This window comes from Cucurbita moschata, unplaced genomic scaffold, assembly GCF_002738365.1.
Source record: "Cucurbita moschata cultivar Rifu unplaced genomic scaffold, Cmos_1.0 Cmo_Scf00003, whole genome shotgun sequence".
Taxonomy (NCBI): Eukaryota; Viridiplantae; Streptophyta; class Magnoliopsida; order Cucurbitales; family Cucurbitaceae; genus Cucurbita; species Cucurbita moschata.
Genome location: NW_019268519.1, coordinates 2352830 through 2364434, shown reverse-complemented (window position 1 = coordinate 2364434; position 11605 = coordinate 2352830). Strand labels below are relative to the sequence as shown.

Sequence of the window (11605 nt, the reverse complement as noted above, 5' to 3'; positions counted from 1 at the left end):
TTTTTTTTTTTTTTTTTTTTTTTTTTAATCTTGATGTGTTTCCGCTGTCTGATTGCATTCCTTTGATCTGCTAAACATCAACTGTCGGAATGAGTATTTCATTCTCGTTTCTCCCCGTTTGCGTAAGTTTAATTGATGGATGGGTTTCTCAAATCCAGATTTCCCCTGAATTTTGCATCAACTAATCTTCTAGTTTGTTTGAATTGTAGAAATTGGAGCACATGGTTTTGAACAGAGAAGATATGTTTTCTTTCCAACCTATGCATCCCCGTGATTGTTCCCAGGTATATATTTTGCTGCTTCATCTGCAGTTTGTTATCAGTTTATGCCATGGAGTGGAAACAATATTCCTTGTATTTTTGTGCTTTGACGGTGCACGCTTGATCGATTACTTTAAGCTGCTCCTTTCTGGACCTTTTTCTTTTGTCAGTTATGACATTTCCATATCGTTAGGTACGACGCTTGGCAGCAATTTACCGCTTGCATAGTGGATGCCAAGGTTCTGGTAAAAAAAGGTAAAACTTAATTTCTTTTTCCTATTTGTATTTTCAGTCATCGAACATTGATGCTCAAACTTGCTATAATTTTTTGCTCAGGTTTGTAACGGTAACTCGAACACAATACACGGGATTGCCATCATCAAGTGATCAAGTTCGCCTCTCACAGGTTGAAATCTTTTTGATTTGAGAGCTCTGCTTTCTTTGAATGTTGTTGGTCATCAAACTAAGTATATATAATATATATATATATATTCTCCTTTCTTCCCCAATCCCAGCTAATAGGAGCAAGAGACGACAATGATTTTTCTGTTGCTGAAGGCCTAAATATAAAATCACACGGCAGCAACAGAAGCAGAGAAAAGAAGAATGCCAAAACAAGTGGTTTGAGCATATTGGAGCTTAATCAATCTGGAAGCAGTAAGTCGAGGACAAGGGGTTCTGCAGGTAAGGGATCAAGTCAGAAAAAGACTGGCAAAAAGTATGCTGATCAACCAGTCTCATTTGTATCATGTGGAGTGATGCAACCAGATGCGGTGGAGATAACAACTAGCAATGTTAAGGACGTAGATAAAGGTAAGGATATCGTAGATGCATCAGAAATGATGGAGTTGACTACTAGCAATGTCAAGAACATGGATATAAGTAGGGATAGTATTGGTGCATTTGAGGCGCACACCACGGGCTTTGGGTCGAAAATGATGGCAAAAATGGGATTTGTAGAAGGTGGAGGGTTGGGGAAAGATGGTCAAGGAATGGCCTGCCCCATTGAAGTGATCAAAAGGCCAAAATCACTTGGGTTAGGCGTTGAGTTCTCGGAGGCCTCGACTTCTGCAGGTGATAACCAGGACAGTGGAGGATCCGCCATTAGAACAACTGGAGCTTTGGGAAAATCTACAAAAATGGGTGCTTTTGAAGAGCACACCAAAGGATTTGGGTCGAAGATGATGGCAAAAATGGGATTTGTAGAAGGTGGAGGACTGGGGAAAGATGGTCAAGGAATGGCTCGACCCATTGAAGTGATCAAAAGGCCAAAATCACTTGGGTTAGGTGTTGAGTTCTCGGCAGAGGCCTCGACTTCTGCTGGCAATAACCAGGAAAGTCGAAGATCGGCCAATAGAACAACCGGAGCTTTGGGAAAATCTAAAAAAATGGGTGCTTTTGAAGAGCACACCAAAGGATTTGGGTCGAAAATGATGGCAAAGATGGGATTTGTTGAAGGAATGGGATTGGGAAAAGATTCACAAGGAATGGTGAACCCTTTGCTTCCTGCTAGGCGGCCTAAAGCACGAGGGTTGGGCGCCAAAGGTTAGATTTGTAGAACACATCTGTTTGCTTCATCATATGCTCTAATTCATCTACTCCATTAGAATCTGTCAAAGTTAACAAGGTAAATCTAGCCCTCTCCTGTTATTTCAATTGTATCATGATAAAAGAAACAAGACTCCGTTTTCTTTGCTGCAAAGAATTAGGTGTCATCGAGGTCGGGATTCCAACCTAACCGATGTCAAAGAAATCAACGACGAGAAATCAAGCTCTACGTTTCATTCACTTTCAGAATTGAGCTGATTGAAACTCTGGATGTGGGAAGTTTGTTATGTTTTGATGTCGCTGGGCGAAGTGAACTCGTCGTTTATGTGCATTTGATTAAACTTCAAATCTTGTTGAACTGTCCCCAAAAATAAAAAAAATAAAAAAACATTCATGAAATAGTTTCTAAGGTTAATAAACATATGTCCCCTGTCTCTGTTGTGTTTAAATTTATCTTGTTGATGCATAATTCAATTATATAAAATGTATATCTTCCAATGTTCAATTTAAAATAACTAACTTTTTAATCAATTTATTATTTTTTTAAAGAAATTATTATTTTTAATATGTTTGATTCTCAGTACCCTTTTTCTCATAAAATTATTATTATTTTTTTACATATTTTATTTTTAATATGTTAAATTAGACAAAGAATTTAACTATTTTTTAATTAAAAAAAATACGAAAATTATGGTAGAAAAATGAAGAGAAAAAACGAGCCTAGTTTTAAAAAACAAAAAACAAAAAAGAATTTAAATGTTTCTTTTAGTAAAGAAAATATCAGTAGTAAAAAGAAAAATGGTGAGGAAACATGCATAAATTTTAAAAATATAAAATCGAAAATAAAATTTTGATGAAATATATTATTTTAATTACATAAAAATACCCGCCCATTTCAATATTTTATTCCCAATTTTGATTCTGGTTACTAATTCGAAGAGGATACAATGGTCATTTGAAGAAATTGCCGCAACTTCCAGGCTTCGCCCTCGTCAGTCACACGTTAACGTGCTGGAAAAGATGGAGCTAATTACCTATCAAATTCTTCTCCCAGTGCAATAATTGTGAATTATCAACTGTTTCTCACTTCGAGAACTCGATGTATTGGCAGCTACTGCGGCGGATTTCCTTTCTCCGGCGGTGATCGTCCTTCGAGTATTCTATGTCTCAGGTCAGTCATGTTCGTTCTTTCGTCCGTTCCTGGACTTTCATTTCTTACTCTAATACTTCGTTAATGTTAGCAATTGTAGGTTATGTGAATTCCCTTGTCTGGTTTTCGGTAAATCAGTTTTTGATGTGGTTCTTCTAGATCTGACTCTAATCGAGCTCGTTCTCTTCAAGAATGGAGTTTTGGGGTGGATTTAGGATCTGGGTCTTGTCCGTCTGCTTGATTTTGCAATGTGGATATGGGTTTTATCTTCCCGGGAGTTACCCTCTCAAACATATTGTCGGTGATGACTTGTCCGTGAAAGTTAATTCTATAACCTCTATCGATACCGAAATGCCGTTTAGCTATTACAGTTTGCCTTTTTGCCAACCTCAAGGAGGCATTAAGGATAGTGCTGAAAATCTTGGCGAGCTTCTAATGGGGGACCGGATTGAGAACTCGCCTTATCTGTTTAAGATGTATAAGAATCAGACAGATGTGTTTTTGTGTAAGACAGATCCATTGAGTGATGATCAATTTAAGACCTTAAAGGAGAGGATTGATGAGATGTATCAGGTGAACTTGATCCTGGACAATTTGCCTGCAATTCGGTATACCAAGAAAGAAGGCTATCATTTGCGTTGGACAGGATACCCTGTAGGAATCAACTTCAAGGGTTCCTACTTTGTCTTTAACCATTTGAAATTTAAGGTTCTTGTTCACAAATATGAGGAGACCAATGTAGCGAGCGTAATGGGAACCGGTGATGCTGCAGGTGTGATCCAAACAATCGGTAAACAGGAACTGGATGCTCCGGGATACATGGTGGTTGGATTTGAGGTTGTACCCTGCAGTCCTTTGCACAATGTGGATTCGGTTAAGAACTTAAAAATGTACGAAAAGTATCCAAATCCTATTCAATGTGACCCTGCCAGTGTATCAATGCAAATTAAAAAAGGCCAACCTATAGTGTTCACGTATGACGTTACGTTCGAAGAGAGCGACATCAAGTGGCCATCTCGATGGGATGCATATTTGAAGATGGAGGGTTCAAAAGTTCATTGGTTTTCGATCTTGAACTCTTTGATGGTGATAACGTTTCTCGCTGGTATTGTTCTTGTGATTTTCTTGAGGACCGTTCGACGAGATCTTACACGTTACGAGGAGCTTGATAAGGAGGCTCAAGCACAGATGAACGAGGAGTTATCGGGTTGGAAGCTTGTCGTGGGGGATGCTTTCCGTGCTCCAGCCAATCCTGCACTTTTGTGTATTATGGTTGGTGATGGGGTTCAGCTTCTTGGGATGGGAATTGTGACCATATTGTTTGCTGCTCTTGGGTTCATGTCCCCAGCATCCCGTGGAACACTTATTACAGGCATGCTATTTTTCTATATGATTCTCGGCGTCGCAGCCGGCTATGTTGCTGTACGTCTTTGGAGAACTATCTGTTGTGCTGACCACAGAGGATGGGCTTCAGTGTCATGGAAGGCTGCTTGTTTCTTCCCTGGTATTGCCTTTCTAATTCTCACCACGCTGAATTTTCTATTATGGGGCAGTCAAAGCACTGGAGCCATTCCATTGTCGCTCTTTGTTATTCTACTTTTGCTGTGGTTCTGTATATCAGTTCCTCTTACTCTTGTTGGTGGGTATTTTGGTGCCAAGGCACCTCATATTGAATATCCTGTTAGAACCAACCAAATCCCACGGGAAATTCCACCCCAGAAATACCCATCTTGGCTCTTAGTACTTGGCGCCGGCACTCTTCCTTTTGGCACCTTATTCATAGAACTCTTCTTCATCATGTCTAGCCTCTGGATGGGTCGTGTTTATTACGTTTTCGGGTTTCTCTTCATCGTGTTTGTGCTTCTTATTGTGGTTTGTGCTGAGGTATCTCTGGTTGTAACCTATATGCATCTTTGTGTGGAAGATTGGAAATGGTGGTGGAAGTCTTTCTTTGCTTCTGGTTCAGTTGCCATATACATCTTCTTGTACTCGATTAATTATCTTATCTTCGATCTTAAGAGCTTGAGCGGACCTGTCTCAGCCACTCTCTACCTCGGTTATTCACTCTTCATGGTTCTTGCAATCATGTTCATAACTGGAACAGTGGGATTCCTCTCGTCGTTCTGGTTCGTTCATTACTTGTTCTCTTCTGTGAAGCTGGACTGAGTAACCTCCTCATACCCAAAATCCAGCACGCATCAAGGCGGTTCGTGGCGTGTTCGAGTAGCTAAAGCAGTAAGCTTCTTGCAGTTGTTCTATCATGTGTTGGTGTCTTGTTTTTTCATTCGAATTCGATATGGATCTAGATAATGTAGCAAAAAATTTTGGTTCCTCCTGTTTCGTGGAGCTCATTGCATGAGATTTTGAACTTGAATTCATTTGCAGTTTTTGTTATAGAAAAGACTAATGTTGCAATGCCGTTGATGAAAGGGCAAAAGCCAAGGGAGAGAACCAATTCAAAACAAATAATAAGAAGCCAACAATGGGATGAAGATTTTAATGTACTGATGTTTATGATTCTGCTTTAGACCAATAAACGTCACAGATGAAACGATTCCAAGTGAATATATAAAGGAAGATGATTCAGCTTGAAGTTCTTTAATGGCGATCAAAGTTACTGTCGAAGTTTTGGAATGTTATTGCATTTACTCAGGGTTCTGTTCTAAGCTCTGCCATCTCGAATGAAGAGCATCGACCACACCATTGAAGCTGTCGAATTTAGAACTCACCAAATCAATCTTAACGCCGAGCCTCTCAGCTCCCGCCGCCGTCACCGGACCGTGCGCCGCCAACACCATTTCCGGCCACTTTTTTCTCATCATCTCCCACTTCAATCCCAAAGCCCTCAAGCTTTTTAGCAGCCCCTCCACTTCCCCAGTACTAGTAAACACAATGGCATCCAATTTCTCATCCTCCCCTCTCTCCGCTAGCTTCCTCGCGCACTCGGGTCCGACCCATCGGGTCTCGTACGCATCGACACGAACCGGAACCCACCCGCTCGCCGCGAGGTCGCGGAGGAAGTTTGGAACCACCGGAGGCTCGTTCAGCCCCACGACGCGAGGAACCGGACACAGAACCCTACGATGGTTCCCAATTCCAAGAGCCTCCACTAGACCACTCGGCGAAGCTATTTTAGGTACGACGACTCTAATCCGGCTCGCGTTAGGGCAAAATTTGGAAAAAACTCCATGATCGAGAAGCTCCGAGTCCTTACCTAGGGCTGCGATTAGAAATGTGTCGCCCTGAGGCGATAGCAAGGGCTCGTCGATCTCAGTAGCAGCGTCGAGGAGGGCTGTGATGCCAGAGCGGGAGGTGAAGGCGACAGCGGAGTAGAAATGGAGATTTGGAGGAAGGAGATGGGATTTGATGGCGAGGGGTGTTGGGTGGACGGTGACGGTGGGGCACCAGAGGGGGTCGAAGCCTTTGAGAGAGAGGAGGTTCGAGAGGCTGCCGGCATAGTTCTGAGGCGTCGTAAACGCCACCGTACGCGAAGGGGAGTTGGTGGAAATGGCGGGAGAAGGAGATGAAGCGAGTGGATTTAGGTGGCGGATTGGGCTGGGGTGGGCGGCGCCGGTGCTCATTTTTTGTTCTTTCCCGACCAATCTGAGTTTTGCCTTTTCATTGGGCTAAATTATTAAAATTACTTTCCATTTTATTTAAAAATACTTCAATAATATTCTTCATATTTCATAATGGTTAAAATATTAAAAAAAAATTGAGTTGTCTTCTTCTTCTCGATTAAGAAAACTCGTTTTCTGATCGAAACACTCCTCCAAGTATCTTCATCGTCGTCTTCTTCTCGATTAAGAAGGACTAATCGGCCTGCAACACATGTACGCCTCAGATTCACCTCCATTACTAAGAGGGCCGCCATTGAATTCCATGGAGGGACCTAACTTGGCCACTAAGTTTAAAGTGACTGTGTATAGACTTTCTGCCTTTTGGGTCATGGCTTTTCGCCTTCTTCCACAACTGGGGTCCCACTCCTTGTACGGATATTCGTTCGTGTTCCCATTGACGGACCAAGATCAAGACATTATTCGCTCAAGGTACATGTAGCGTTGTGGTTGTCATTTTTCATTCTCCTCCTGCTGTGCTCTGTTCATTTCAGTATCTTACAAACCTTACTCTGCTCTGCGATATCTTCTTTTATCTGGTGTTGTATTTCTATTGTGATGGATTTAGGGGGAACTCCATGTGATGCAATTCTGCCCTCCAATGCTCCAATCCCACTGGAAGATGGTGCTCTCAATGACCATCTCTTGCCCATGAGAGACAGTGCAAATGGAGAGGAATTAGAGCTTGACTCCTCTGATTCTGACAGTTCCGAAGGTTCACTTGATAATTCCCTGATTTTAATTTTGTTTTTATGGCTCTTGGTTCATATTTGTAACCATGGTTGCAGATGAGACTTCACGACAAGAACTGTATGAGATGTTGCTTCCAGCTGCTCTGAAAGAGTCTTGGACTAGCTCGGGTCATGTGATTCTTAACTGTTACCATTTTAAATTTGCTCCTCATCCTAGAGATAGGAGCTACAAAGAATTTGGTTTGTTTGTGAAGGCACCACTTCCCCAAGAGGCTGAGAGAATGAACGTTGAGCTTCATCTTGAACGTGGTAGATCTGTAATGGTAAATTTGGTGCCATCAGGGGTCGTTAAGCTTTTGGAGGATGAGGTAAATGGTTTATCTACTGACTCTGGACTAAATTATTCTCTTATAAATTTTAAACACACCCAATATATCTATGCTTTTCAGATAACCCAGGCAGAGAGTTTTCAGGAGATGTTTCTTAAGGTCATTTTAGACAGATCAGAATTTGAACAGGACTACATACCTTTGAGGAATTATGTGTCTAGATCTATTTCATCACCATCTTACTTGTTGCTTCCTGTGATTTGTCATGATAATGAGGGATCGGTATCTATAGATTGGGAAGTTATTAGAAGATGTTTATCCTCCCAAATTTTCCAGAATCATGCATGCTCTGTTATCAACGAAAGTTCTTCCTCGGATACCCATCTGATACTTTATGATGGCCGTAGAAGGTCGAGTGATATCGAGAATAGTTTAGTGTATGTCCCATACAATCGTAAATTCTTTTTTGTCACTGACATTGTGAATGGGGAGAATGGATACAGTCCGTTCAAGAACTCAGGCTCCTTGAGTCATCTCGAGCATTTAGCGAGGTAGGTTTCTAATTTTCTGGTGTTCAATTTATCTAATTCTTCTATAGTCTATATTACATTTATAAAGTTTTTGTATAAATGTTGTGATCAGGTTTGGCACTCATCTTAAATACCCTGAGCAGCCTCTTCTTTGCGCAAAACAGCTATTCAATTTGAAAAACTGGCTACACAATAGAAAGCAGAAAGAATCTGGTAATTTCCTAGTTCTTTTGCTACTTAGTCTAGTTATTTAGTTTAAGTTTGCTGCATCCAATGTCTGGATATGGCTATTTGACGAGTCGGATCGAGTTTTCGTTTATGTAATTGTTTCGATATCTTTTGTTACATTGCTAAGTACTCGTTATTAAAGATTTCCTTTTGTCGTTCTGTTAAATGATATCTTGATACAGAAGCACGTCATCTGGAAGAACATACTACTAAGTTGCCTCCCGAGCTTTGTCAATTGAAGATAACAGGCTTTTCAAAAGATATTGGAAGCTCCATATCGTTGTTGCCATCAATTATGCATCGTCTAGAGAACTTGCTTGTTGCTATTGAATTGAAGTCTATGTTAACGGCTGCTTTTCCAGCGGCAGCTGAGGTTACTGCCAACAGAGTGGGTGCTTTGTCTTGCACTTTTAATTTCTATTAACATTTTGGTTCTTTGCATGCCTTTAACAGCTTTGAGTTTTCATATTAGATTCTTGAAGCACTCACCACTGAGGAGTGCAAGGAATGCATTTCCCTGGAAAGGCTCGAAACACTCGGTGACGCTTTCCTTAAGTTTGCAGTAGGAAGACGCCTTTTTCTTGCCCACGATAAGTTTAATGAAGGAAAACTTACGAAAAAACGTTCTCATTTGGTGAAAAATATTAATTTGCTCAAGCTAGCAACTAAAAAGAATTTACAGGTATACATACGTGACCAGCCATTCAAACCTAGTGAATTTTATCCACTCGGTCGTCCTTGTCCAAGAATTTGCAACGAGGAAACTAGAAAAGATATCCATTCTCATGATAATGCAGCAAGTGAAGCCAAGTGCAGCAAAGGCCACCACTGGCTACATCTGTACATAATCAGTGATGTTGTTGAAGCTTTGGTTGGAGCATTCCTAGTTGACAGTGGCTTTAAAGCTGCAATTGCATTTCTCAAATGGATCGGCATAACAGTAGAATTTGAAGCTTCACAAGTTACCGATGCTCTCATGGCAAGCAATGCTTGCATTCTACTTGCAGATAGTATAAACATTTCTGAACTTGAAAATTCATTAGGCCATCAATTTCTCCATAAAAGTCTGCTACTGCAGGCACTCGTACATCCTTCTTACCGCAAGCATGGAGGAGGTTCTTACCAGGTATGGACTTTATAATCTGCATTTCTACTCAACAAATTCTTGTGTTTCTACTTAACATTGCCACTTCTATTTATCTTTGCTGTGGGTTTGGCCAGAGATTAGAGTTTCTTGGAGATTCGGTCCTGGATTACTTGATCACATCATATCTATATTCAGCGTATCCTAAGCTGAATCCGGGTCTATTGACAGATTTGAGATCAGTGTTTGTGATGAATGAGGCTTTGGCTAATGTTGCAGTAGATAGATTGTTCTACAAGTTTCTGATTTGTGATTCAACTAGCCTTCAACGTAATATAGAAAGTTATGCAAACTTCATCCAAGCACCTCCTTCTGAAAGGGCCTCACTTGAGCAGCTGAGATTTCCAAGGGTATTCGTTTCGCATTGAATGCATAATATTTGTAAACAATACAAGGACAATCATGTGGAGTCTTCTATTGTTTGTTCACTAATTTCAATGCTGCATCTTACATTGCAGGTGCTGGGAGACATGGTGGAATCTATTGTTGGGGCCGTTCTGGTTGATACAGGGTTTGACATGAACTATGTTTGGAACATAATGTTATCTTTTCTGGATACTATTATGAGCTATTCAGGCTTCCAACTTAGTCCTATTCGGGACATAAAAGAATTTTGTCAAAGTTATGGCTGGAAGCTTCAGTTCCATGTATCAGAAGAGCCAAAATCTTATTCAGTTGAAGCGGAGGTGAAAGGAAACAACTTTCATGCCACTGCTTCTGCAGTCAACCGTAGTAAGAAACACGCCGAGAAAATTGCTGCCAATCTTATACTCAACAAGTTGAAGGTATATGAGTATAAACATGCTTCTATTGTTCTTTTATGCCAAAGAATCATGTGCATTCTTTTTCTTTACAATATGCAGAGCATTGAATATCATTGAAGTTTGCAACCATCTGCATTGTTTTACTACAAGTCGTTTTAGCAAATTTCTTAACATGTTGCTGCAGGAAAAAGGATTCATACCTAAGGTCAATTCATTGGAGGAAATTTTAAGGTCAAGCAGTAAGATGGAACCAAAATTGATTGGATATGATGAAGCACCCTTGGACACTATCAATCTTGGACCAGAATTTTCTGGTGCAGACATAGATCCTTGCCGTGAAGTTGGTAATTCTCATTCAGTTCGCATTACACGGATAAGCGGAACACCGGTGTCTTCATCAGGAGCAGCAGAAGATCTGAAGCCTAGCATGGCCTTTGGTGGTCATGATAGTTCCACAGACTTGCAGTCATCATCAGGTTGGTTCTTGAAGTCATCATCAGGTTGGTTCTTGAAGGGTTACAATTACATTTCAAGTTATTTTCTAATGCATAGTGGTCTTTTTAGGTCGGTCGGGTAAAACAACAGCCATATCACGTCTGTATGAAACCTGTGCTGCAAACCATTGGAATGACCCTTCATTTGATTGCATGGATGAGGAAGGACCAAGCCATTTAAAGATGCAAGTCCTTGATGAGTTAACACTATTACACTAGCCACTCTTAAAAGTAGGAAGTCTTATTCTGATTCAATCTTTCTGCAGGTTTACTTATAAGGTTGTATTAAAGATAGAAGAAGCCCCTGCTAGGACCTTGGAATTCATTGGAGCACCTCAGTTGAGAAAGAAGGCTGCGGCGGAGCATGCAGCTGAAGCAGCTCTTTGGTACTTGGAAAAGGAAGGGTACTTGCCGCTTGCCTCACACAGGTTGATACAATAATTACTGATAATGTGTAAGTATAACCATGATACATTCCCTTAGCATTAAATGAGTTTCAAATTTTTCATTACTTTAGAACTTCAGTTGATAATACATTCCACCCCACAATACCTAGAAAAAAGAATTGGAAGTACAAAAGAGGGAAGAAAAAAGAAACAGAATATACATATTTTCCCCTATTTTTTTCATTTTAAATGTATTTCCTTCTTCGTTTTTTCGTTGATAGTCAGCCCATTGTTGTCTCCTCCATCGCAGGTTAAACAGTGTAGTGTTGTTGGATAGTCTCAATGTCCAACCCCTTCAACTTCACCACTGATTCCACATGGCCCTTTAGAGTGTGCAGTTCCCTCAGCCTGCACCATTCAACATTGAACCAATTCATAAAATTTGATTCTTGATTTTCATGAC

General features: G+C 40.6%; 4 protein-coding genes across 6 annotated transcripts in view; 3 read left to right on the top strand and 1 right to left on the bottom strand.

The window, feature by feature from the left end:
• Positions 1-2188, top strand: part of LOC111436305 — a 5868-nt gene extending 3680 nt beyond the window's left edge. Inside the window, exons 5-9 of the mRNA XM_023074041.1 lie at positions 210-284; positions 454-515; positions 597-666; positions 776-1840; positions 1880-2188. Coding sequence (XP_022929809.1) covers positions 210-284; positions 454-515; positions 597-666; positions 776-1810 — 1242 coding nt within the window. The 3' untranslated portion in view covers positions 1811-1840; positions 1880-2188. The remainder of the gene's footprint in view (positions 1-209; positions 285-453; positions 516-596; positions 667-775; positions 1841-1879) is intronic.
• Positions 2189-2745: 557 nt separating this feature from the next.
• On the top strand, positions 2746-5551 carry LOC111436310 (transmembrane 9 superfamily member 11-like). 3 transcript variants are annotated; one of them, XR_002709212.1, is made up of 3 exons: positions 2746-2979; positions 3118-5193; positions 5344-5464. XR_002709212.1 is itself a non-coding variant. In XM_023074048.1 (2 exons), exon 2 carries the CDS (start codon positions 3151-3153, stop codon positions 5122-5124), a length of 1974 nt encoding a protein of 657 aa, XP_022929816.1. In that variant the 5' UTR covers positions 2746-2979; positions 3059-3150; the 3' UTR covers positions 5125-5551. The 3 variants fall into 3 exon arrangements, 2 of the variants coding, with proteins under 2 accessions (XP_022929816.1, XP_022929812.1); XM_023074048.1 differs by having other exon boundaries at positions 3059-5551; XM_023074044.1 differs by having other exon boundaries at positions 3118-5464.
• A 52-nt stretch (positions 5552-5603) lies between these two features.
• LOC111433956 lies at positions 5604-6539 on the bottom strand. Its single transcript, XM_023071228.1, has one exon. It carries the CDS (start codon positions 6537-6539, stop codon positions 5604-5606), a length of 936 nt encoding a protein of 311 aa, XP_022926996.1.
• Positions 6540-7013: 474 nt separating this feature from the next.
• LOC111436300 (dicer-like protein 4) lies at positions 7014-11599 on the top strand. The gene is made up of 12 exons (XM_023074032.1): positions 7014-7290; positions 7364-7635; positions 7717-8147; positions 8239-8339; positions 8537-8742; positions 8827-9480; positions 9576-9848; positions 9957-10283; positions 10447-10738; positions 10827-10941; positions 11023-11160; positions 11453-11599. The coding sequence occupies exons 1-12, from the start codon at positions 7134-7136 to the stop codon at positions 11511-11513; spliced, it is 3027 nt and encodes a 1008-aa protein (XP_022929800.1). The 5' UTR covers positions 7014-7133; the 3' UTR covers positions 11514-11599.
• Positions 11600-11605: the final 6 nt, after the last annotated feature.